At 45.6% G+C, this 25,000-nt stretch overlaps 1 protein-coding gene across 1 annotated transcript in view; it reads left to right on the top strand.

Moving 5' to 3' along the window:
- LOC122248652 (uncharacterized) overlaps positions 1-25,000 on the top strand; it is a 320,581-nt gene that overhangs the window by 25,532 nt on the left and 270,049 nt on the right. The window contains exon 3 of the mRNA XM_086544744.1: positions 20,168-20,287. Within this exon, the coding sequence (XP_086400870.1) occupies positions 20,168-20,287 (120 nt within the window). The remainder of the gene's footprint in view (positions 1-20,167; positions 20,288-25,000) is intronic.

The following is a 25,000-nucleotide window of genomic DNA, read 5'->3' as shown; positions in this document are numbered from 1 at the left end:
ATATATTTATTATATATATTATATATTTATATGTATATATTATATATTTATTATATATATATTATATATTATATATATATATATATATATATATATATATATATATATATATATATATATATGTATGTATGTATGTATGTATGTATGTATGTGTGTGTGCGTGTGAGTGTGATTTTTATCTATATCCATTGATTTCCTCTAAGACAGACCCCGTTAAGAGCTGTACAATCATTCTGCCAAACTTCCGGCTCCTTCTCAGGATTGCATTCCTCCTTGCCCCCCACCCCCCCCCCCCCCATTTCGACCCGGTAGTGGGGTTCGACCGCAGATGACCCCTCCCCGTACCCTCCCTCTCTGATACCACTCCCTCCCCCCCCCCTCTTCCTCTATTCCACCCTCCTCTTTGAACCTGCCTCATGTCTCCTCCACTCCCTCTTCCCTCCCTTCCCTTTTACCCCCCTCCCCCTACCTACACCAACCATTTTCTCCATCTTCCTCTCCCTTTCTCCCCCTCCCCCTACCTACACCCCTCCCCTTAAGCCAACCATTTTCTCCCACTCCCTTTCTCCCCCTCTCCCTACCTACACCCCTGCCCTTAAGCCAACCATTTTCTCCCTCTCCTTCTCCCTTTCTCCCCCTCTCCCCTTAAGCCAACCATTTTCTCCCTCTCCCTTTCATCCCCCTCCCCTTAAGCCAACCTTCTTACCCCTTCCTTCCCCGCCCACCTTCCCTAACCCCCTCATCCCAACCCCCTTCCCCCATTCTTCCCCCATCCCCAAACCCTCACTCCAACCCTCTTACCCCATTCTTCCCTCCCTTCCCAACCCCATTTCACCCCATTCTCCCCCTTCCCCTCCCCCTCCCCCTTCCCCTCCGTAAAAAGAAGAGAGACGGAATCCTCTCCGTTTCCGCGTCCTAGATATTTTTTTTTCTCTCTCTCTCCCTCTCTAGAAATTTAAGGGGATCGAGGCCTCGGTTACCTATAGGCCTAATTAAGGAGAAATTACCTGTCTAGGACACTTAGATCCGAGTTTGTGTTCTGTGTATTGTTTATGGTGTTTGGTTGATGTATTTATTTTTCTCCCGTGTGATGTGTTTCTTTTTTGGGGGGCTGTGTTTGGGCGGTTGGTTGCTTGGGTTGTATCTGTGTTTGTTTGGTTGTGTGTGTGTGTGTGTTTGTTTTGTTAGGTTGGTTAGTTATATTTGCGGTTGTTTGGTTGTATTTGTTTGTTTGTTTAGTTGTTTGGTTGGATGGCTGGTTGTATAAGTACTTGTTTTTTTGTTTGGCTTTATTTGTTTAATTGTTGGTAGATTGTATCTGTATTTTTCTTGGATAGAGAAAGAAACTAGATTGAGCTACAAAAAGGGTAGAATATTAAGATGCGAGAAAGAGAGAGATAGAGATATAGATAGATAGAGAGAGGTAGAGATAGAGGTGGGGGGGGTAGACAGATAGACAGGCAGACTAAAACCAAGACGAAAACTTAAGACTAAAATTGAACTTCCTGTGGGGTGTGGGAATGGGATAGTGAAATATAGGGAGATGGAGGGAGGATGGAGGGGGGCGAGAGGAAGGGAGGGGGAAGGGGAAAGTGAGGGGTGTGGAAGGTGGAGGAAAAGAAGGAGTGTGATGATGAGGAAAAGAGAGAGAGGTTAAGAGAGAAGGACAGAATTGGAGAGAGAGGGAGAGAGAGAGAACGAGAGAGAAAGAAAGAGAAAGAAAGAGAGAACGCAGAGTTACTAAGAGATACTAATAGTTGAGAAAAGAGATACTCTTGAGTAAGAGATAAACAGATTAAAAAAACAATAACGACAACAACAAAAGAAAGAAACATCGAAGTGACAGGAGTAAGATCTCTCTCTCGTGTTTGCGTGTATGTCGTGAGGTCTGATTTTGTGGGGGCAAGAACATAAACAACAACACCGACCGGAACATTCCATTCAAGCAACCACATATCAACAGCAGCAACAACAAAAACAACATACAGAACATTCAATACATGAAAATATATAAGAACAACAACAAAAACATCTGTAACAATCAGTAGAAACAAACATAACAATGGCAACAGCAACAGCATCCAGAACATTTCATACAAAACAGAAACAAGAACAAAACAACATCTGAAATTTTCAACATGGACAGAAACAATATGTACAACATAAGCAACATATACAACAAAGGTAACATATACAACAACATACACAACAGCATAAGCAACAGCATATACAACATTAATAACATATACAACATAAGCAACATTTACAATTACATAAACAACATTTACAACTACATAAATAACATATACAACAACACATACAACAATATAAGCAACATATATAACAGCATAAGCAACAACATATAAAGCAATATTAACATAGATAAAAGCATAAGCAACAACATAGACAACAACCTAAGAAACAATAGGAAACTACCAGGATGTTCAATCGGTTCATGTTGTTGATTATCCCGTTATGTTGGTCTAACAGTTTCGCTAACGAACAGAGTGACAATCGCTAATTGTTTGAACTAATAACATTGTTTTTTTTTAGTATGACGTCATCGACATTGGTTAATAAATTGGGAAATAAAAGAGACTGGAAAGAAAATTGTATAATAGAGTTTTGGGGTCAAGACTATGTAAGTTTATTTTTATTTATTTATTATATATATATTTTTTTCTTAGATTAAGACCTTGTGTGTTATATGTATTTTTGTTTTTTGACTTTCGAAAATGTGGGCTGTGGAAGACAAAAGAAATGTATTTTTTTTCTTCAGTATTGATTCAATAATCCTTTTTATAATACTCTTGTGTTTTTTTTATGAGTAGTTTACGAAAGTTATTGCTAATGATATGAAAAAATTATGATTAGCTTTGTAGTTATGATGTATAATCTAGTGATGTCCATATCAATAAAAATGCAATAATGATTTATTGATAGATAGCTGAAACACATTGTTAATGATTTATGTCATCTCATTTATTATTTAAGTATGATTGCAGTTAAACAAATGATAAGAATAAGGAAAGAATTGCAAGCATGACATTAAGGGTACAAAAGCCACGTTAAAAAGATATGAAAATAGCACTTACAGCTTCATTCCTTTGTTTGCCTTTTTCGTTTCACATCACAAAGACTTAAACAGGCATGACATTATGGGTATAAAAGTCCTGTTAAAGTCATAGAACAATAGCTCTTACGAACTCATTCTTTCGTTACAAACACCAAGTGACGTCACGACCTGCTGTGACGTCACGACATGAGAGAGAGAGAGAGAGTTACGGGAAATGGTTTTAAGAATGGGCGTCTACACGGAGGAAATGAATGGACGGTGACGGGACTCGTGCAAGGCGGAGGGGGGGGGGGTTGAATAGTTGCACAGTGCAGTCTGGAGGTAGGGTAGTTGTTGCATAGTTGCACCGTGTAGTCAGGAGAAAGTAGGAGGAAGAATAGGTCTTATTTATCTTGAAATGGTTTTGTTGTTTAGTTGAAATTTGTCATTGTTTTCTTTTCGAAAAAAAAAGATTTTGTGAGGAGGTTCATATAGACAGACAGACAGCTATGATTATAATTGTTTTAAATTAATACATAATGTGTAGTTATGATAACGATTATAATGATTTATGTTTGTTTCCAATAATATCTAAAGAAAGATATTTTTTTATATAATCAAGATACCGTTTTTTCCCCCCGAGACCAACTTCTGTGGACGCTTTGAAGTACCGGTGAAGAACGCCCCCCCCTCTCCCCTTCCCCCTTCCCCCTTCCCCCTTCCCCCCTCTCCCCTCCAGGTGTCTTGAGGTATTTGGTTGTGGCGGGGGATGTTATTTTGGGTTTGGGAGGGGGTAGGGGGGAGGGGAGGGTAGGGATGGGGTATGAGAAAGGAGGATGTAAGGGGGGGTGATGTCTTGTGGCTACTGTCGATCTGTCAACAATGAAGGGTGAGGGAGGGGGGGGGAAGAGTGGTTGTTTTTGTGGTTGGAGCTAGTGAATTTTCGGTCTCTCTCTTTCTCTCTCTCTCTCTCTCTCTCTCTCTCTCTCTCTCTCTCTCTCTCTCTCTCTCTCTCTCTCTCTCTCTCTCTCTCTCTCTCTCTCTCGTCTTAAGTTTTCCTGTATTTTGTTTCTCTCTCTCTCTTTCTCTTTCTCCCTCTCCTCTTCCTCCTCCTCCTCCCTTCCCTCCCCTCCCCTCCCCTCCCCCTCTCCCTCCCCCTCTCCCTCCTCTCTCTCTCCCTCCCTCCCTTCCCTCTTCTCCCTTCCCTCCCTCCCTCCCTCCTTCCCCCCCCTCCCCCCTCTCTCTCTTTCACCATCTACCGACTTCTTAATCTGTGTCATGGTCGTAAAAGAACGGCCTGTTTATCTTAATGGGTGTAGTAAATTTGCTCTTGACCGTTGTCAGGTGGTTATGACTAAGGGAGAGGGAGGGAGGGAGGGAGGGAATAGGAAATAGGGAAAGAGGGAGGGAGGGTGGGAGGGAATAGGGAAAGAGGGTGGGAGGGAATAGGGAAAGAGGGAGGGAGGGAATTGGGAAGAGGGAGGGAGGGAATTGGGAAAGAGGGTGGGAGGGAGGGAAAGAAGAGAGGGTGGGAGGGAATAGGGAAAGAAGGAGGGGAGGGAGGGTTGAAAAATTTTTTGGGGGGGGGAGGAAAGGGACGTGGGGTTGGGAGAGGGGAGGGGGAGAAGGGAAGGGGGGGAGGGGCGGGAGGGGACGGGGGATGAGGCAGGAAGGGGAGGAGGGAGGGATGGGGGGGGGGGTTGGGAAACGGATAGGGAATTGAAGGGAACTGTAGAGCGGGGAGAGGGGACGGGGGGAGGGTTGAGGGAGGGAATAGGGACGTGGGAAGGAAGGGAAGGCGGGATAGGGAAACGGGGCTAGGGTATACAGGGGGGAGGGAGGGAAGGGAGGGGGGGAGTGGGAGGTGAATGGGGAAAAGTGGGGGAGGGAAGGGTTTTGGGAGGAGGGAAGGGAGCGGAAGGGAGGGGAATGGGGAGGGAAGCAGGTAGGGGGAGAATGGGCGATTTGGGAAGGGGGGGGTGGGGACTGGATAGGGGAAGGTGGGGGGGGAGGGGTGGGGGACGGGGTGGGAACGCGGGGGGTTGATGGAGAGGGAGGAAGCAGGGAGGGGAGGGGGGGAGGGGGAAGGGGAAGGAGGTGCCGGGCAGGGACTAAGGGAGGCGGGAATGGAGGGGAGAGAGGGGGAAGGCGGACGGGGAGGGGGCGGGGGGGATGGGGGGTGGCGGGAATCGGGAGGGAAGGCGAGGGTGGGAGGGGGGGTGGGAGAGAGGGAAAGGGAGGGGGAGCGACGGGAGGGGGGGATGGAGGGGGTAGGGGGAGGGGAGGGAGGAGGGAGGGAAGGGGGGAGGGGGGGGGATGTCGGGATGGGTGGGGGAGGGGGGAAGGGTGGGCGTTGGGTATGGAAGGGAGGGGGGGAGGGGGGGGAGGGTGGGGAGGGGGGGAAGGGAAGGGGAAAGAGAGAGGAAGGGAAGGGGAAAGACGGGGGGGTGTTATGGCAATAGCGCAGGGGAGGGAAAGGGGCGGGAAGGGAATGTCACACGGCGTATTCGGGAGGGAAGGGGGAGATGGAGGAAGGGAGAGGGGAGACCTCATTAAATGGGGTATAGGGAGGGCGGGAAAGGGGATAGGGAGGGAGGGAAGGCGGAGGAGGGACATGGGGGGGCAGACGCGGATAGGGAAAGGATGAGGGAGAGAAGCGGGGCGAGGGAAGAAGAGGGAAGGGAATACAGTGACGGGAGGGAACGGGATGAGGGGGGATATGGGGCGGGGGAGGGGAGGAGAGGGAAGGAAGGAAGGGGAAGGGAGGTGGAGAGGGGGAGGGGTGGGTGAGGGATCGGTCGGGAGGAGGGGGCGGGAGGGGACGGGGAGCGGGAAAAATGGGGGAAATGGGGGGAGTGGGATAGGGGGAGGAACCGGGATGGGAGGGACGGGAAAGGTAGGGAATAGAGGGAAAGGGGGGCAATAGGGGAAGGGGGGGGGGAGGGAACGGGGGGAGGGAAGGGATATAGGGGGTGAGGGAGGGGGAATCACGGGGGGAGGGAAGGGAAGGAGGGCGGGGGGGGGCCGGGAGAGGACAAGCGGGAAATGGATTGGGAATGGGATGTGAGGGAGGTAGCAGGGGGAGGGTGAGAGTAGGGAAAGAGGGGAGACGCGGGGGAATCAAGGGAGTCCGGTGGGAAAGGAGGGGGTAAGGGAGAGAACGGGGAAGGGAAGGGGAAAGGGAGGAAGGGGAATTGGGGGTGGGAGGAGGTACGGGGAACGGGGGATGGGAGGGGGGGGAACGGGAGGAACTCTGGGAGCCCGGCGCAAAGGACGGGGGAAGAGTGGAGAAAGGGCGAAGGAGGGAAGTGGAAATAGGGAAAGGGAAGGGATGGCCGGGGAATTTAGGGGGGACGAAGGTTGGGGGGGAAGAGAGGGGAGGGGGAGGGAGGGGGGGGAATGGGTGAAAGGGAATTAGGGGAATGGGAGAGGGGGAAGAGGTAGGGGGAAGAAAGGAAAGGTAGGGAGTGAAGTGGGATGATTAAAGTAATGACGAGGTGATGAGGAGGCGTAGGGAGGGAGGGAGGTAATTGGGAAGAGGGAGGGAGACGGAGAAATTGGGAAGAAGGGTGGGAGGGGGATGGGAAGGGGACAAGAGAAGAGGGAGAGGGTGGGAAGGGAGAAGGAGGAGGAATATAGGGAAAGGTAAAGAAAGGAGGGACGGGATTAGCGAAAAATAGGGAGGAAAGAGGAATGGAAGGAGTTAGGGAATAGGGAAAGAAAGAAGGAGGGTGGAAGTGAGAGAAAGAAGGAGGGAGGAAATGGGGAAAGGGGATGAAGGGAATAATATTGAAAAGGGAGGGAGAGGGCGGAGATAAAGAAGGGAATAGGGAAAAAGGAAGGGAAGAAGGGAGAGGGGGAGGAAGGAAGGAGGGGGAAGGGAAAGAGGGAGGGAAAGAAGGAAGGAAGGGATAGGGAAGGGCGATAGGTAGAAAGGAAGGAAGGAGGGAATAGGGAAAGAGGGAGGGAGGTAAGAAATAGGGAAGGAAGGGTGGGATAGGAAAGATAAGGGGGAATAGTTAAGGGAGGGAGGGAATAGGGAAGGAGTGAATGAGGAAAGATGGATGGATGAAAAGCAGGAAGTAGGGGACAATGAAAGGAGGCAATACGAAGGAAAAAAAGAAAAAGAAAAAGTGAGAGAAAGAGAAAGAGAAAGGTAATGCAGATAGACGGACACAGACAGACAGACAGACAGACAGACAGACGGACAGACAGACAGCGATCAACCGAAGGAGAAAGCCGAAGAATCCCAAGGGGGAGAAAAATCTAGAACATCCATCAAGATCACGTGACCCGATGATGTAAAACAGATCATATTTCGATTCTCACAAGAGGAAAGCGATCGAGTGGGTGTCACGACATGATTTCCCTCTACGGTGGGATTTCCCACGGTTCTCTTTTCTCTCTCTCTCTATCTATCTCTCTATCTCTCTCATTCTCTTATTCTCTCTATCTCTCTTTCTCTTTCTCGCATTCTCTCTCTCTCTCTCTCTCTCTCTCTCTCTCTCTCTCTCTCTCTCTCTCTCTCTCTCTCTCTCTCTCTCTCTCTCTCTCTCTCTCTCTATCCCTCCTCTCTCTTTCTCTCTTTATCCCCTCCCTCTCTCTTTCTCTCTCTCCCCCCCTCTCTCTTTCTCTCCCCCCCCTCTCTCTCTCTCTCTCTCTCTCTCTCTCTCTCTCTCTCTCTCTTCTATCTTCCTCTCTCTCTCTCTCTATACTCTATCCTCTAATCTCCAATCTCTATCTCTATCTCTATCTCTATTCTATCTCTATATCTATAATCTCTCTCTCCTCTCTTTCTCTCTCTCTCTCTCTCTCTCTCTGTCTCCTGTCTCTCTATGTTTCTCTTTCTCTTTCTCTGTCTTCTTTCTCTCTCTGTCTCTCTCTCTCTGTCTCCTGTCTCTCTATCTCTCTCTCTTCTCTCTCTTCTCTCTCTCTCTATTTATCTGTTTCTCTTCTCTCTCACTGTCCGTTACTCTATATCTCTCTATCTCTGTTTCTCTCTCTCTCTGTATGTATGTATGTATGCCAGGGAGTGGCCAAAGGGGGGGGGGTGAGCGGCGTTGATTGAAAAGGCGAATAAAAAAAAAAAAAAAAGTAAAGGTGGGTGGGAGAAGAGATGAGGGATGAAAACAAAGGGGAAAGGATGAAAGGGGAAAAGGAGGTAGAGGGGGAGGAGGGGAGGAGACGTTTAGAATGTGAAATGCTTTTTATCTGCGATTGTTCTTGATGTCTCTTTCTCTCTTTTTTTCTGAGATTATGTCTTATTTCAGGCTAACTTTCACCCCTTAAGTTGAAACCGGACTGTTTCTTTTTATTTTTTTTTTCTTTGGTTCTCCTTATTCTCTCTGCTTCTCCCTCAATCCCTCCTCTTCCTTATCCTTTATCTTTTTGCCTTCTTCACCCCTTCCCCTCCTTCCTCCCTTCCCTCTTCTATTCCTTCTCCTTCTCCCTTTCCTTCCTTCTCCCTCCCTCCTTCCTTCCCTCCCTCCCTCCCTCTCTCTACCCTCCTATCACCCTCCCTCCCTCCCTCCTTTCCCCTTCCCTCCTTCCCTTCCTCCTTCCCCCCTTAACCGCAAACCACCGTGGGAATTCACTTTTGAGTGAAGGAAACTGGGTGTGGGAGAGGGGAGGGGTGAGGGGATGGAAGGGGGATGACAGAGTGAGGGGGAAATGGAAGGAGGGGGGGTATGAGGGATGAGAAGGAGGGAGAAGGGGGGGGGGGGGGTTTGAGGGTGGGGTGATAGGATGGCTTCGCGAACTGAGGGATGGATTCGCCAAGACGAGGAAGGACAGAAGAAAGAACGTGCGAAGCGACAGACAAGAGAAGAAGAAAGAGAGACAAGAAGAGATGAAGAAAGAAAGAGAGAAGAAGAGAGGGAACAGAAGAATGAAGAGATGACGAAAGAAAGAAGATAGAGATAATAGATAAGAATGAGAAGGCAAGAGAAAAGAAGAAAGAAAAGATGAGATCTGTCTACGAAGTAAGAAGACAAGCACAGAAGAAAAGAAAGAGAAGAGAAGAGAGAAGAAAGTGAATTGGAGAGAGAGGAGAAGAGAAAGGTAACGAAGTAGAAAAGAGAAAAGAAGAGAAGAAGAGAAGGAAAAGAAGAAGAGTAAGAAGAGAAAGAAGAAATGTAGAAGATAGAATGAAGGGAAAGAAGAGGGATAGAAAGAGAAAGATAGGGTGAGAGAAGAAAGAAAGACTAAGAAAGAAAAGAGATAAGAAGTAAGGCTAGTAAAGAGAAGCAGAAGAAGAAAGAGAAGAAAGGGTGGAAGAGTAACGAGAAGAGGATAAGAAGAGAGAAAAGAGAGAGAAGTAGAAAGCGGGGATAAAAGAAAGCAGAGAAGTAAACACAGAGAAAGAGAGAAACGAAGAAGAGAGGGAAGATTGAGAAAAGGAAAGATAAAAGTCAAGTGACTGAGGAAATAAGAGATCTCACGCACTACCCTAGAGAGAAAGGGAAGAATGAATAAAGAGAAGAGAAGTAGAGGATTAGTTGAAAGTATAGAAAGAGAAAAGATATAAGACTAGAGAAGACGAAGAGAGAGATAGAGAAGAGAATTAAGAATTAGAAGAATGAGAAGAAGAGAAGACCGTAGAGAAGACAGAGATGAAGTAGCAAAGTTATGTAAGAGATAGAACGAATAAAGAGGAGAAAGAAGAAAGAAAGAGAGAAAGCGGAGGACAGAAAGTAGAAAAGAACGAAAAGAAGAAAGAGGCATAGGAAGAAAAGAGAGCAGATAAAGAAGAAGAGGAAGAAGACGGGAAGAGACGAGAAAAGAGAAGAAAGAAGGAGTAGAGAGAAGAGAAAGACTGAAGGCAAAGAAAGAGAGAAGAAGAAAGTTCAGAGAGAGACGAGAAAAGAAGTAGACAGATGAATAGAGAGAGAGCAAGAAGAGAAAGAGAAGTGAAAAAGATAGAAGAAATGAAGAAGAAGAGAAAGAAGAGATGAAAGAGAGAGAGAGAGCAGGACAAAGAGAAGAGAAGAGAAGAGACGAGAGGAGAAGAGAGAAGAAGAAGAATGGAGAAAGAGAGAAGAGAAGAAAGATAAAGGAAAGATCAGAGTAAAGATGAAGTTGATGAAGTAGAAGAAGAGAAGCATAGCTGAGAAAAGAAAAGAAAGAAGAGAAGAATAGAAGAAAGAGAAAGAAGATAAGAAGGGATGAAGAAAGTAAGAAGAAGAAGAAGAGAACGAAAGCACAGAAAGAGAAGAGGAGAGAGATGGGGAAGAGATAAAAGAGAAGAGGAGAAAGAAGAAAGAGAGGAAGAAGATAGAAAGAGAGTAGAAGAGAGAGAAGAATAGAGAAGAAAGAAGAATAGGAGAAGAGTGAGAAGAAGAAGAAGAAGAGGAAGAGGGAAAAGGAGAAGAGAAAGAAGAAGGAGAAGAAAGTAGAGGAGAAAAAGCAAAGGAGATAGGACGATAGAATAGAAGAGAAAGGATAGGAGGAGAGAGAGAAGAGGGTAAGAAAGAAGAAAGAAAGAAATAGAGAAGAGAAGAAAAGTAATAAGAGAAGAAAGAGAAGAGTAAGAATAAGAAGAAAGAAGGAAGAGAAGAGGGGAGAGCAAGTAAGAGATGAAGAAGAAGAAAAGAGAGAAAGGATAAAGAAAGAGAGAAAGACAAGAAGCGAAAGTTTGAAGAAGAAGAAGAGAAAGAGAGAGAAGTGGAGGAAGGAAAGAGAAAGAAGAAGAGAAGGGGAAAGAAAGAAGAGAGTAGAAAAAGGACATAGGATCGGAAGAAGAGAAGAAGAGAGAAGAGAAAGAGAAGTGAAAAGAAGATGCGGAAAGAGAAGAGAATAAGAAGTGAAGATAGGAAAAGAAATGAAAGCAAATAGAAAGAAGAAGAGAAGGTAGGAGAGAAAGAAGGTAGAAGAAGGGAGAGGGAAGAGAAGGAGAGAAGAGGAGAGAAGAGAATGATGATTGAAGAGAGTGAGAAAATAAGATAGAAGAGAGAGAAGAAAGTAGAAAGAAGAGAAGGGAGAGAGAAAAGAGTTAAGTAAGAGAGAAGAAAGAAGAAGGAGAAGAGAGAGAAGATAGAAAAGAGAAGATAAGAAGAAGAAAGAAAGAAGAAGTAGAGAAAAAGGAGAGAGAAAAGAAAGAATGGAGAGAAGTGATGATGAGAGAGAGAAGTAGCGAAGAGAAGATACGGAGGAAAGAGAAGAGAAGAAGATAGAAAGAAGAGAGGACGAAAGAAGAAGAAGAAAAGAGACGAGGAAGAGGAGAAACGAAGAGAAGAGAACGAAGAAGAAAGAGAAAAGAAAGAAGAACGAAGTGAAGCAGGAGAGAAAGAAAAGTAGAAGAGAAGATGAGAAGAGAGAAGAAGGGAAGAGTAGAGAAGAGAGGAAGGGAGAAGAAAGAAAAGAAAGAAATAGAGATATAAAGAAGAAAGAAGAGGAAGCGAAGAGAGAGAAGAGAAAGAGAAAAGAAATGAAAGTAGAGAGAAAAGAAAAGGAGGAGCAAGACAGACCAAGAAGGAGAAGAGAAAGATAGAAGCGAAAGAGGTGAAAGAAGAAGCAGAAGAAGTAGAAGAATGATGAAGAAAGAAGGAAGGAGTGGAGCAAGAAAGTAGAGGAAAGAAGAAGTGAGAAGAGAAAGATGTAGGAGAGGAGAGCCGACCCCACCCCCCCCGAGACAAAGAGAGAGAAAGAAAAGGAGAGAGAAGTAGAGAGAGGAAGAAGAAAGAGAGGGAGGAAGAGAAGAAGAGAGGAGATGAAGAAGAAGAATGGAAGAGAGAAAGGAAAGTGAAGCAGAGAGAGAAAAAGTATAAAGAGATTGAAGAAGAAGAGGAGTGAGAAGTCGAGTAAGAAAAGAGAGAATAGAGAGAGAAGGAACAGAGAAAGAGAGATGAAGAAGAGAATAGAAGATGCAGGGTGCGAGAAGAGAAAGCAAGAAAAGAATGCATAAGAATGAGAAGCGAAAAAGAAAGAGAAGATGAAGAAGCAAGAGAAGTAGTATAAAGGAAGAAGTGAGTAGAAGAAAGAAGAAAGGAGAACAGAAAAAAAAGGGAAAAGGAAGACAGAAAGATAGAAGAAAGTAAGAGAAGAAAAGCAGAGATGATAAGAGAATACGAATGAGAAGTGAGATGAAAGAAAGATAGAGAGAAGAAAGAAGAAGGAGGCGGAAGAAGAGGAGAGATGAAGAGGAAGCAGCAGACGAAGAAGAGAAGAAAAGAAAGATAGAAGTAAGAGGAAGCAGAAATAGAAAGGATAGGAAGGTAAGATGAAAAAAAAATGAAGAAGAAGGGAGAAAGAATGAGAAAGCAAGAAGAAAAGAATGAGAGGAAGAAAGGAGCTAGAGGAGGAGAGAAGAAGAAGAGAAGAGAAAAAGAAGAGGAAGAAAAAGAGAAGCAAGGAGACAGAGAGGAGAAGGAAAGAGGGGAAGTAGAAGAGAGAAGGAGTGAAAGAAAGAAGAGATAGAGGAGTAGAAGGAGAAGAAGGAAGAAGAAGAGAAGGGGAGAAAGAAGAGATATAGAAGAAGGAGAGAAGAGAAGGAGAGAAGAAGGGGAAGATGTTAGGTGACGGAGATGGGTTCATGGAAGCAGGTGCCTTTGTTTGTTGTGGTGTCGTTGTTTGTTGTTGTTGTGGATGTCAATATAGCCCCTTATAACTGTTTGTATATGTTGTTATTTTTCTCATAAAAAGGTGTGAGTGTAATGATAGTAGTAATGATAATGATTATAACATTTTTTTTACTATTACTATATCGTCATCTTCTTCCTTCAATCATTTCATCTCTTATATCTTCTACTCACTCCTCTTCCATTTACATAACACACCTCATCACCATCTCCTTCTACGACTCTTTACTCACCTTTTTCTTTTCTACCCCTCCTTCCCCCTTCTCTTCTACTTCTCCTCTCCTTTTTTTCTCCACCCTTTATCACCCCTCTTTCTATCCTCCTCATCCCCTCTCCTACTCTATCTTTCCTCTCCTCATCTCCTAATCCTTTCCTCTCTCTTCATCCCCTCCTCCTCCTCCTTCTCCTTCTCCTCCACATCTTCATTCCTTCTCCCCGCTCCTCTCCTCACCTCATCCCCTTCCTTTTATCCTCCTCCTACCTCTAATCCTTTCTCCTCCTCTTCCTCTTCTTCTCCTCCTCTACCTCTTCATCACTATCCTTACCTCTCCTCTCCTCCTCCTCTCTCCTCATCCTCATCCTCCTTACATCCCTTCCCTCCTCCTCCTCCTCATCTCCGCCTCACGATCTCTCCTTTCATCTCCTCTTCCTTCTTCTCCACCCTCCTCCTCTCATACTCCTCCTCCTCCCTCTCATCCTCCTCTCCTATCCATCTCCCACCGCCTATCCTCCTCCCTCTCCTTCCTCTTCCTACTCTCATCAATCTCTCCTCCTCTCTCCTCCTCCTCCTCCTCTCCTCCTCCTCCTCCTTCTCCTCCTCCTCCCTCTCCTCCTCCACCTCCTCCTCCTCCTCCTCCTCCTCCTCCTCCTCCTCCTCCTCCTCCTCCTTGGCCTCAAATCACCATTCCCGTTAGAGCTTCCAAGGCGACGCGTCTTCTGAACGGACGTTCGACTAAGCAAGCAGAGGTGGAAGGAAGAAAAACTGTCTTCGGTCGCTTCCTTTGCAGTTTCTCTCTCTCGGAAGGAAGGAAGGAGGGAAGGAGGGAGGGGGAGAGGGAGGGGGAGAGATTTTAGGGGATGAGGGAGAGATAGAGGAGTCAGGGTGGGGAGCGGAGGAGGCGGCAGGGAGAGAGATGAGAGGGAGGGAGGGAGGGAGGAAGGAGTTGGAGGGGGGGTAGAGAGAGAGCGGGATGGGGAGAGGGAGAGAGGGATGGAGGGAGGGCGAGGGGAGGGAGTGGAGGGAGGGAATGGAGGGAGAGTGAGGGAGGGGAAGAGATAGGAGAGGAGAGAGGGAGGGGAGGGGGGAGAGAGAGGAGGGGAGAGAGGGAGGGATTTTGAGGAGAGAGGGATGTTGGAGGGAAGGGAGGGACGAGAGGAAAAGAGGAAGAGGTGGGAGGGGGGAAGAGAGAGGGACTGAGAGGGACCCGGTGAAGAAGGGAGCGAGAAGGGGTCGGGGAGGGAGAGGGAGTGAGAGAGGGAGGGGGAGTGGGTGAGAGAGGTGGGGGAGAGAGGGAGAGGGAGGGAGGGGAGGGTGCGGAGGGAGGAGGGATAGAGTGGGAGAATGGGGGAGAGGGAGAGAGGGTGGGGGAGAGAGGGAGAAGGGAGAGAGGACAGGGAGAGAGTGGGAGAGAGTTAGAGAGCGAGATGGGATGAGAGAGAAGAGAGAGAGAGGAGAGATGAGGAAGGAGGAAGAGATGATGAGAGATGAGAGAGGAGAGAGAGAGAGGGAGGGGGAGGGTGGGAATGGAGGGCTGGGAAAGAGAGGGAGGGAAAGGGAGAGGAGGGAAAGAGAGGGAGGGAGAAGAGAGGGAGGGAAAGAGAGAGATTGAAAGAGAGAAGAGAGGTCCTAAGAGAGGATGAGAGGGAAAGAGTGAGAGGGAAAGAGAGAGAGTGAGAAAGAGAGAGGAAGGAGGGAGAAAGAGTGAGAGGAGAAGAGAGCGAGGGAATAGAGACGAAAGAAGAGAGAGGGAAGAGAGAGAGAGGTAAGAGAGAGAGTGAAAAAGAGAGAGAGGAAAGAGTGAGAGAATGAGAGAGAGGAGTGGGAGAGAGAATTAAGGAGTTGAGAGAGAGAGCAGAGAGGAGAGAGAGGAGGTGAGTGGGGAGAGGTGTAGGGGAGGGAAGAAAGAGAGAGAAAGAAAGAGGAAGCGAGGAGAGGAGACGAGATGACGAGAGAGCAGAGAGGTCGAGAGAGGAGAGAGGAGATCCGAAAGAGTTTACAAGAGAGAGATCGATGGAGAATGAGGAGAGAGATGTGCAGACGAGAGGAGATGATAGGAGAGAGAGTGGGGGGGGAGAGAGGAGAGAGGGCGTGGGAGGGAGAGGGGATAGAGTTAGAGGAGAGGGTTGAAGGGAATGATGAGAGGGTGAGTGGAGAGAGGGAGGGCGAGAGAGAAAAGATGAGAATAAAAGAGGAAAGAGAGAAAGAGAGAGTGAACTGAGAGGAAAGATGCGTAGTGAAAGTGAGGAAGAGAGAGAGAATAGGAGAGAGAGAGAGGAGATGAGGAGAGACGAGTGAGATGACGATGAGAGGAGAGAGGAAGATTGAAAAGAGAGAGAGGAGAGAGAGAGAGAGGGAGGAGGAAAGAGAGGGGAAGAGATGGAGGAGAGATTAGTCCGGTGTGGGCGGGGATAGGGAGGGAGAGAGGGAGGGAGAGAGGGAGGGAAAGAGGAAGGGAAAGAGAGAGAAAGAGAGAGAGAGAGAGAGAGAGGGGGGGGGATAAATGAGAGGTGAAGGAGAAAAAAGAGGGAGAGAGGAAGAGAGAGGGAGAGAGTGAGAGACGAAGAGTGGTAGGGAGAGATGGAGAGGAGGAAAGAGATTGAAAGACGAGGGGAGGGAGAAATAGATACGGAGAGGGAGGAGGAAAGAGAGAGAGGGTGAGATGTAGAGAGGGAATAGGAAGATAGAGAGAAGGATATAGAGGGAGAAAGAGGGGAATGAGAGGGAAGAAGAGTAGAGAAGTGGGAGAGAGAGAAGGATAAAAACGGAGAGGGAATGGAAGGAAAAAAGAAGATAAGTAGGAAGGATGATTAGGGAAGAGAAAGGATAAAAGGAGATAGGGAAAAACAGGAAGAAGGAAAGGAAGAGAAAAGAAAGAGAATTATTAGAAGAAGAAAATGAAGGAGGAAGACAGAAGAAAAGGAGAATAAAAAGGAAAAATAGGATATGAGACGGAAATGAAGGAAAGGGGACAGGAAAAAAAACTAAAATAAAGATAAAGAAGAGAGAGAAATAATTGAAGAAAGAAAGGAAAAACTCTCCACAGGAAATCGGGATTGATCTTTGAAATTATAAAAAAAGGAAGTTATTTAATGGCTAAACGTGAGAAGAATTGGGGGGAGGGGGGAAAGGGGGCAGGGGGAAGAGGGAGAGAAGGGGGGGGGGACAGGGAGGGGAAGATAGGTAAAAGGAAGTGCCAGGGGTGGGGGGAGGTGGGAGTAAAGGAGGGGAAGGAGAGAAAGATAAAAGGGGAAAGGAGAGGAGGAGAGAAACTGGGAGGAGAAGGGAAAAGAGGAGGATAAAGCAAGGGAAGGGGAGGGTAAGAGGGAGGGAAAGAGAGAGAGAGAAAGAGAAAAGGGGAGAGGGGAGGAGGAGAGAAACTGGGAGGAGGGGGATGCGGGAGGAGAAGGGAAACGAGGAGGATAAAGCAAGGGAGGGGAGAGGTTTATAGGGAGGGAAAGAGAGAGAGAGAAAGAGAAAAATTTCGTCGAGGCTCCGGAGGAATCCGCGCTTGACAAGGGGAGGGGGGAGGGGGGGAGGGGACGGAATACGGGTGGAGGGGAGAGAGGGAGGGAGGAAGGAGGGGGAGGGAGAGGAAGAGGAACGGTGGAAGGTGAGAAAGGGGAGAAAGGGAGGAAGGAAGAGGAGGAAGGATTAAGGTGGAAGGGAAGAAGGGAGGACGGAGGTGGAAGGGGAGGAAGGGAGGGAGGAGGGGGAGGGGGCGGAATACAGGTGGAAGGGAGAGAGGGATGGAGGAGGTGGAGAAGGAGGAAAGAGGTGGAGGAGGGAGGTGGAAGGAAGGAGGGGGAGGGGGATGAAAAGGAAGGGTGGAAGGGAAGAAGGGAGGTAGGAAGTGGAAAAGAGGAAGGGCGGGAGGAGGGGGAGGGGACGGAATACAGGTGGAGGGGAGAGAGGAAGGAAAGAGGTGGAAAAGATATAACGGAACGGGAAACAGGGAAGGAGGGGATGGAGAAAGGGAGGAAGGGAAGAGAATCGGGAAAACAAAGAAACAGGAAGGGATCAGGCACGGAAGGGCGGAGGAAAACGAAACGGGGTTTGGGGGACGAGGAGGAAGAGGAAGAGGCATGGGAGAGGTGGAGAAGGAAGAAGAAGAGAGAAATGAGTAGGGGACAAGGTAGGAGGAGGAGGAGAAGAAGAAAAAGAAGAAGAAAAAGAAGTAGAAGAAGAAGAAGAAGAAGAGGAAGCAACGAAGGGAAGAGGAAGAGTAGGAGTGGGAGGAAGAGACGAAAGAGGAGGCGAAGGAAACGAGGAAGGGCAGAAAAGGAAGGGGGTAGGGAGGGGGGTGGGGGAGAATAACAGCGAAGCTCTTTTGACAACTCTTGTTCTGTTGAAATTTTTATCTGTATTATAAGTCAACATTTTTTTTATAAGTGTGTTTCCGCCATTTTTTCCAATTCAGATTATTCCAATTATATACTATTTTAGGAATATTTCAATATCTGATATCTAATATCTAATAGAAAAAATACATATATTACATAAATGTATACAACAATACATAAACAAGAATCACACAAAAATACAGTTTTTCCCTCACGAAAGAAAAAGAAAAAGAAAAAGAAAAAAAATGCAAATTCCAATATGTTTCGTTCGGTTGAAATTTTGTTCAATGCGGTTTGTCACTTTTAAGAAGTTCGAGAACTGTTCTTCAGGAATTATTACGTTTGGGGAAGAAGTTCTTTGTTCTTGCGTGAACTTGGTCGTTTGTTCTTGTAAACGTGGCAAGTTGTTCTCACGAAGTGTACATTCGGACAAAAGTGTTCTGTGGGTGAAATTTCTCTCTGTGAGTGTTACGGGTTGCCTTAATTGGCTGGGTTATTTCTGTTCTTGTTTTTTTTAGACTTTTTGTTTATTAGTTGTTGGCTGTTTTGTTCTCGATTTTCTGTTTTTGTTTGCGTTTTTTCTCTCTCTCTCTCTCTCTCTCTCTCTCTCTCTCTCTCTCTCTCTCTCTCTCTCTCTCTCTCTCTCTCTCTCTCTCTCTCTCTCTCTCTCCTGTCTGTTTTTGTCTTCTTGTCAGTTTTTGTCTGAATGTTTTTTTGTTTAATTTATTAATTAATTATTTGTTTAGTAATGCATTTTTTACTTATTCTTATACCCTGTCTAGATTTTTTCTTCATGATTTCAGCCTACTTAAATCGATATAACGGAAATTCCTCTAACATGTGACAATAACGATAATAATGATAATAACAATAATGATAATAATAATAATGATAATAATAATAATAACAACAATAATAATAATAATGATAATAATAATCCTATATTCATGTATAGAGAAAAATAAGTCTATAGGCCTCCACATTATCTTCTAAAACTTTATTCAACCTGAGCCTATAAATTATAATTTCACCAGAAGTGCTTTCTTCCGACGGTGACTTGCATTTTTACTTCCGGTGAATCTTCACGAACTGATTGTTGGTGGAGGTGACGGATTGTAGGAGAGGGGGAGGGGGGAGGGGGAGAGGAGAGGGAGGGGGAAAGGAGGAGAGGGGGAAAGGAGGAGAGGGGGAAAGGAGGAGAGGGGGAAAGGAGGAGAGGGGGAAAGGAGGAGAGGGGGAAAGGAGGAGAGGGGGAAAGGAGGAGAGGGGGAAAGGAGGAGAGGGGGAGAGGAGGAGAGGGGGAGAGGAGGAGAGAGGGAAGGAAGAGGGGGAGAGGAGGGAGAGGGAGCGAGAGAGAGAGAGAGAGAGAGAGAGAGAGAGGGAGAGAGAGAGAAGAAGAAGAGGAGTGGGAGGGAGATGAGAGAGGAGAGCCGAGAGAGATGACGTGTGAGAGAGCGGATCGATAGAGAGGAGATTTGAGAGAGAGAGAGAGAGAGAGAGAGAGGGAGAGGGAGGTGTAGGGGTAGGGGTATAAGATGTCTTTTTGGAGAGTAAGGAGGGAAGGGGAAGGGAGGGAGAAAGAAAGAAAGAAAAAGAGAGACAGCAAATGAGCGAAAGAGAAAGAACGAGCCAGAACGAGAAAAAAAGAAGAGAGAAAGAAAGAAAATAGATACAGGTGAAGAGACACACACAAAAAAAAGAAAGGTTTCCTGCCGCCTTCCTTCCCAGCCGGTCGAGATCTCAGCCGGAATCCGTTATGTGATCTACGAAGGTGCGTCCTAAGGCGCTGCCTGGTTGCTCGAGCTGGAAATAGGATTCTAAAAGATATATATATATATATATATATATATATATATATATATATATATATATATATATATATTGTAGTTTCAAAAGCAGTGGTACATGGATGTGTTTCCCTGTCTGTCTTTCAATTTATTTTGCGGTGCGAGTGAGTGGAAAGAATAATTTGAATTTGGCTTTCTCTCTTTCTCTCTCTCTCTCTCTCTCTCTCTCTCTCTCTCTCTCTCTCTCCCTCTCCCTCTCTCTCCCTCTCTCTCTCTCTCCCTCTCCCTCTCCCTCCCTCCCTCTCTTTCTCTCTTTCTCTCTCCCTCCCTCTCTCTCTTTATTCTTTACAAACAAGTTCAGTCGTGTGTTTTCAGTCGTCAATAGTTCCTTGTTCGTCCATTATGACAATTGTTCACCATTGTTCTTGCATGATTAATGGGTCTCCCTGCCATTGTTTCGCGTCTTTGAATGCACATTACGTAATAATAATAACCTTATACGTAGAGGCTAATGATAGGCCTATTAGAATACTTTTTTTATTTGGGGGGGGGACTGGGGTAATTAGACTCGAATTTACGATCCTTGTTTGCCTCTTATGCCACGTAATTTCTGTGATATGAATGGGTAAAGGGAAAGTGTGGGCCCGGGGGAGGGAAAGATGCGGTATTTTTTTTTTTTTTTCGGGGGGGCACGGTTTGGTGTGTACTCTTTGCATCCGACATTTCCACATAGCAGGGGAGAGGGGATAGGGAGAGAGGAGAGGAAAAAAAAAAAAAAAAAAAAAAAATAGAGAATAATAAAAACATGGGGATAGTATAAAGGAGTGGAGAAGTGCAAATATAGATGATGTTGCGTTGAGATTTTTGTTGAAATGATGATGATGATAATGATGATGATAGTTGGTGTGGTAGTATCAATGACTTGTTCTTTATTCTTATCCAGTTGTAGATCGTTTTGTGTGTGTGTGTGTTTGTGTGTGTACATTTATAAATGTATGTATGTATATATGTATGTATTTATATATGTATGTATCTATATATTTATGTATGTATGCATGCACGCACATACATACATATATACACGAACACACATGTTTTGCAACGTTCATCCCATCCCATTCACAATTACGACATGTTTCCATACCCATGCAAGATCTCTCTAAATGTTTACTTTCTTTTCCCTATTTCAGACCCGACCTTCCTTGAGTGAGAAAGAACGCTGTCTCGTGCGTCGAAATTCCAGCCTTAATACACAGCTTTCTCGCCTCCAGCTGCACGTCAAGTCTCTTAGTTGCGAGAATAGCACGCTGGTGAGTAGTGAGAGGGAGAGGGGTGGGTGTGGGGTGGGAGGGAGGGAGATGGGGGAGGGAGGGGGTGGGGTTGGGGATGGGGGGGGGGGGGAGAGGGAGGGGGGGAGGGAGAGGGAGAGGGGGGGAGGGGGGGGGGGAGGGAGGGGGAGAAAGAGGGGGGGAGGTGTGGATGGGAAAGGGAGCGAGGGAAGGAGGGAGGGAAGGGGATGTAGGAGTGGGTGGGGGGGAGATGGGAGAGGGAGAGGGAGAGGGAGATGGGGTAAGGGTAGGGAAGGAGAGTTAGGAAGATGGGTGGAGGGTGAGGGAGGGAAGGAGATGGAGAGGGAAATAGGGGGAGGGAGATGGAGGGAAGAGGGATGGGGATGGAGAGGGAGGGAGATGAGGAAGATGGAGGGAGGGAGGGAGGGTGAGAGTGAGATGGCGATGGTGGGGAGAGGGAGATGGGTGAGAGAGAGGGGGAGGAGGAGGGGGAGGAAGAGGGAGAGGGGAGGGAGAGGAAAGAGAAGAGGAAGATGAAGAATAATAATTATGATAATAGTAATCACAACAACAGCAACAACAATAACAATTATTATGATTATTAGTGGTGATAATTACGATTATGATGATATTGATAATAGTGTTGATGATAATAAGAATGATAATTGTGATAATAATAGTAACGATTATTGGAATATGTATATTAATAACAACAGTAACGAGGATAATAAAAATAAAAACAACGATAAAATAAATGATAATGAAACCAATAACCCGGAGAGCAACAATAGAAGTAATAATGATAATGATAACAATAATGAAAATAATAATGATAATGATAACAATAATGAAAGTAATATTAGTGGGAACTCATAAGTAGGAATAATAGCAGAAGTATTTATTAATAATATCCATTACAGTTGTAGCAGAAAGAACGAAAAAGCAAAAAAGAAATTAATGATAAAAACTATTTTTAGAAGATCGTGTCAGTGCAAAAAGGACATACATCACATCTGGGATTTATTATATCCTGTGATTAACAGAAAGAAAAAATATAAAATACGGAATGAAAGAACATAGTCACAGTTGCAAGCCACCCTATTATTGCAGGAAATGGAATATCTCGCCCAAGAAAAAAAAGGAGAGAGAGAGAGAGAGAGAGAGAGAGAGAGAGAGAACGAGAACGAGAACGAGAACGAGAACGAGATAACAAGGCACAAAGAGAGAAAAACGAGATAACGAGGCATAGAGAGAGAGAGAGAGCGAGAGACAGAGACAGAGACGAGACAGAGACAGAGATAGAGACAGACAGTAAAAAAAAAAAAATCAAGATGTTCTCAAACGCAACCCGCTCATCTTCCACTCGAACGCAGCCATTACAGTTTCGGTCGGTTACAGTTACAAACTTCGTCTCTCGGATGTGAGGTTATCCTTCCTATTTCCTACTTCTATTTCGTTTAATTTCTAGTTTTTTGTTTATATTTTGGTTGTTTCCTTTGTTGGTTAATTGGATTTGGAAGAAATATTGCGCTTATATTAAAGGTACTGGTTGATTGTGAGGAAAATTTGTGGGTGGGATGGCTATGGTGAATTAGGTTGGGTCCAAGGGTTGATGACCAGTGCGAATCATCATAGAAAATGGATCAGTAATTATTACCATCATCATTATCATCATCATCATCATCATCATCATCATCATCATTATCGTTAGCATCATCATCGTTATAATCATCCCTTCCATTTCCCCCTCCGTCTCCCCCACCTGCCCCCGAACCTCCTCCCCTCCCCTCAACCTTCACATACCACTTCCCTCCCCCTCCCCATTCCCATTCCCATTCCCATTCCCATCACTTCCCCGCCCTTCACCTCTCTCTCCCCCTCCCCCCTCCCTTCACACCGGAAGCGACCTGAGCCTACTGATTACACCTGTTTAAGAGGCCGGATGCGCCACTTCCGAGTCCTGGGAAGAAGCGGCGGTCACGCCAGTTGAACCGCGCAGTTTCGAGGAGGTTCAATTTGTCTTCATAAGTTTAAAGGAACGGAGGTTTATCTTTTTGCGTGAAGGTTCAATTTGTCTTCATAAGGTTCATTTTTTTTGCGTGAAGGTTCAATTTGTCTTCATAAGGTTCATTTTTTTTGCGAGAAGGTTCAATTTGTCTTCAAGGGTCAAAGAAACGGAGGTTCTTCTTTTCCCAAGAAGGTTCAATTTGTCTTCAAGGGTCCAAAAACTAGAGGTTCGTCTTTTCCCAAGAAGGTTCGAGAAGGTTCAAAGTGTCTTCAATCAGTTAGAAGAACGGAAGTATCATTTTTTAATCCTTTCGGTTCGTAGCTCTGTCTGTTTTCAAGTCTTATGGAAAGGAACTAAATGGGTAGAAAATACAGGAAATTTGATGGTGATATTATTTTCATTCACTTTTATTTTTTTCTTATGAAACCTAGTCATATATTGAATTATTCAACTAATCGTAATCTTTCCCTCCCTCTCTCTCTCTCTCTCTCTCTCTCTCTGCCCATCTATTTCTCTATCCTATTGTCTCTCTCCCATCTCTTTCTCTCCCTCACTCTCTTCCCTTCAGCCTCCCTCCTCCTCTTTCTCCCTCCCTCCTTCCCTTCTCCCTCCTGCTCCTCAATCATACCGTCCTACTTCTTTCCTTGCCCTCAATCCTTACTTTCTCTTCTCTTTCCTCCTTCCTCCTTCTCCTCTCCTATCCTCTCTCAATCTCTCTCTCTCTCTCTCTCTCTCTCTCTCTCTCTCTCTCTCTCTCTCTCTCTCTCTCTCTCTCTCCCTCCCTCTCTCCCTCCCTCCCTCCCTCTCTCCTCCGTCCCTCCCTCCTCTCCTCTCCTCCCCTCCCTCCCATTTCACTCCAGCAAGACAGACCACAAAAGGCTCCCACGCATTCTAATGAGACGTATCATCATCATCATCATTATCATGATCACTCTTCATTAGGGCTTGTGTGATGAGGCCGTGAAGGGAAAAAAAATCTTGTTTTCATCACGACATTCAGTCATTTGTCGTTATTTTTTTCAATAGATTTAAAAGAATATATTTTTCATAATGTATTTTTATTTTCTTTCCGTTTCCTTTTTCTAGTATTTCTTAGAATATTTTTTTTCGAGGTTATTTACTGTTATGATGTTTATTTATTTATTTATTTATTTGATTTTATTATTTTTTTTTGGGGGGGTGGGGGGTCAAGAAGGCACGTACTTGCCTATTTGTATGAGGTATAAAAAATTTATATCACTCTCCTCATGAGGTATAATGAGAGTAGTGAGGTAAGAGGTATACGGTACGAGGAATGAGGCACAGAGAAGGTAGTGAGGTATGATGTATGAGGGATCAGTTGTTCAGGTTCCAGAAAAGGCGGTTGGGTCCGTTGAGAGCGGGATTTTCAAATTTGAATTTTGGGTTGTGTGTTTACTTTTGAGTGTAGAAGTGGTGTTGATCGTGTATTTCATTTGTAAAGGTTGGTAAGCGGGTGCACGTACATTAAGACACGCATACGTACACAGCACACGTACACAGCACACGTACACACACACACACACACACACACACACACACAAACACAAACACAAACACAAACACAAACACAAACACAAACACAAACACAAACACAAACACAAACACAAACAAATACAAATACACAAACACAGACACAAAAACACCCGCCCGTCCTCTCAAATAATTAAGGACCAGAAACATTAGCCATTTTTACATAACATTGATCATCATTGCAGTTTCACTTACCGTTGTTGTGTCAGCTGGTCGCCATTTTGAATTTGTTAGCGGAGATAATTCGTTTAGTTTTGTATTTGTGGGCGTGAGAGAGAGGGGGAGGGAGAAGGTGTGGGTGGGACCTGGAGTGAGGGAGAGGGAAAGGGTGCGGGAGAGACTGAGGGGGAGGGGAAGGAGAGGGTGAGGGTGAAGGTGAGGGAGAAGGAGAAAGGAAAGTAGAGAGAGAGGGTGCGAGACAAATTAAGGGAGAGAGGAGGGAGAGTGTGAGGATGAGGGTGAAGAAGGAGGAAAAGGAGAGAGAGGGTGAGGGAGAAGAGATCGTCGAAGGGAAAGGAAAAAGGTGGGGGGGGGGGGAGGGGGGGGGGGGGGGGGAGGGGGGAGGGAGCGGAGGGACTAAGGGTGCGAAGGAGGGTGAGAATTAAGGGTTGAGTTGACCGAGGGGGGGTTACACCACTGGGGGAGGGTCAGGAGGGTGGGAGGAGAGGAGAGAGGGAGGGTGCGGGAGAGACTAAGGGTTGAAGGGAGGGAGAATGTAAGGAGGGACAGGCCGAGAGGTGGAGGTTGAGGGTTAGGAGGAGTGAGAGGTGAAAGGACTAAAGGGTGTGAAGTGAGGGACAGTTGTTTAGTTGCATTACGTATGTATGGGTGTATCGACGGATGGATAGATAGATATAAATAGATGGATAAGTGTAAATCAGCGCAAAAAGAATAAATAACTGTGTAGATGATAAATACATTATAAGTAGCCTGCAAAATAAATAAATTACGACTTTTCGAACGTCCATTTCTCTATTTCACAGAAAACGTGTAAGACGGATGTAGATTTTGATGGGAAACTATAGCAAATATGACAAGATCTGCTTTATTTCTAACAAATAAAACAATTTACTTTTTCATGTGTTAATTTCATCAAATTGAAAATACTTGTTTACTTTATTTTAGAAGAAATTATTAGTATTGCGTTTGTTTGCAATAATACTAACGATAACAAC

The sequence above is a fragment of the Penaeus japonicus genome, unplaced genomic scaffold, assembly GCF_977035675.1.
Source record: "Penaeus japonicus unplaced genomic scaffold, GWHDUDI00000001_assembly GWHDUDI00000002, whole genome shotgun sequence".
NCBI classification, from domain to species: domain Eukaryota; kingdom Metazoa; phylum Arthropoda; class Malacostraca; order Decapoda; family Penaeidae; genus Penaeus; species Penaeus japonicus.
The sequence above is the reverse complement of the archived record's forward strand: the minus strand, read 5'-3'. Positions and strand labels throughout refer to the sequence as shown.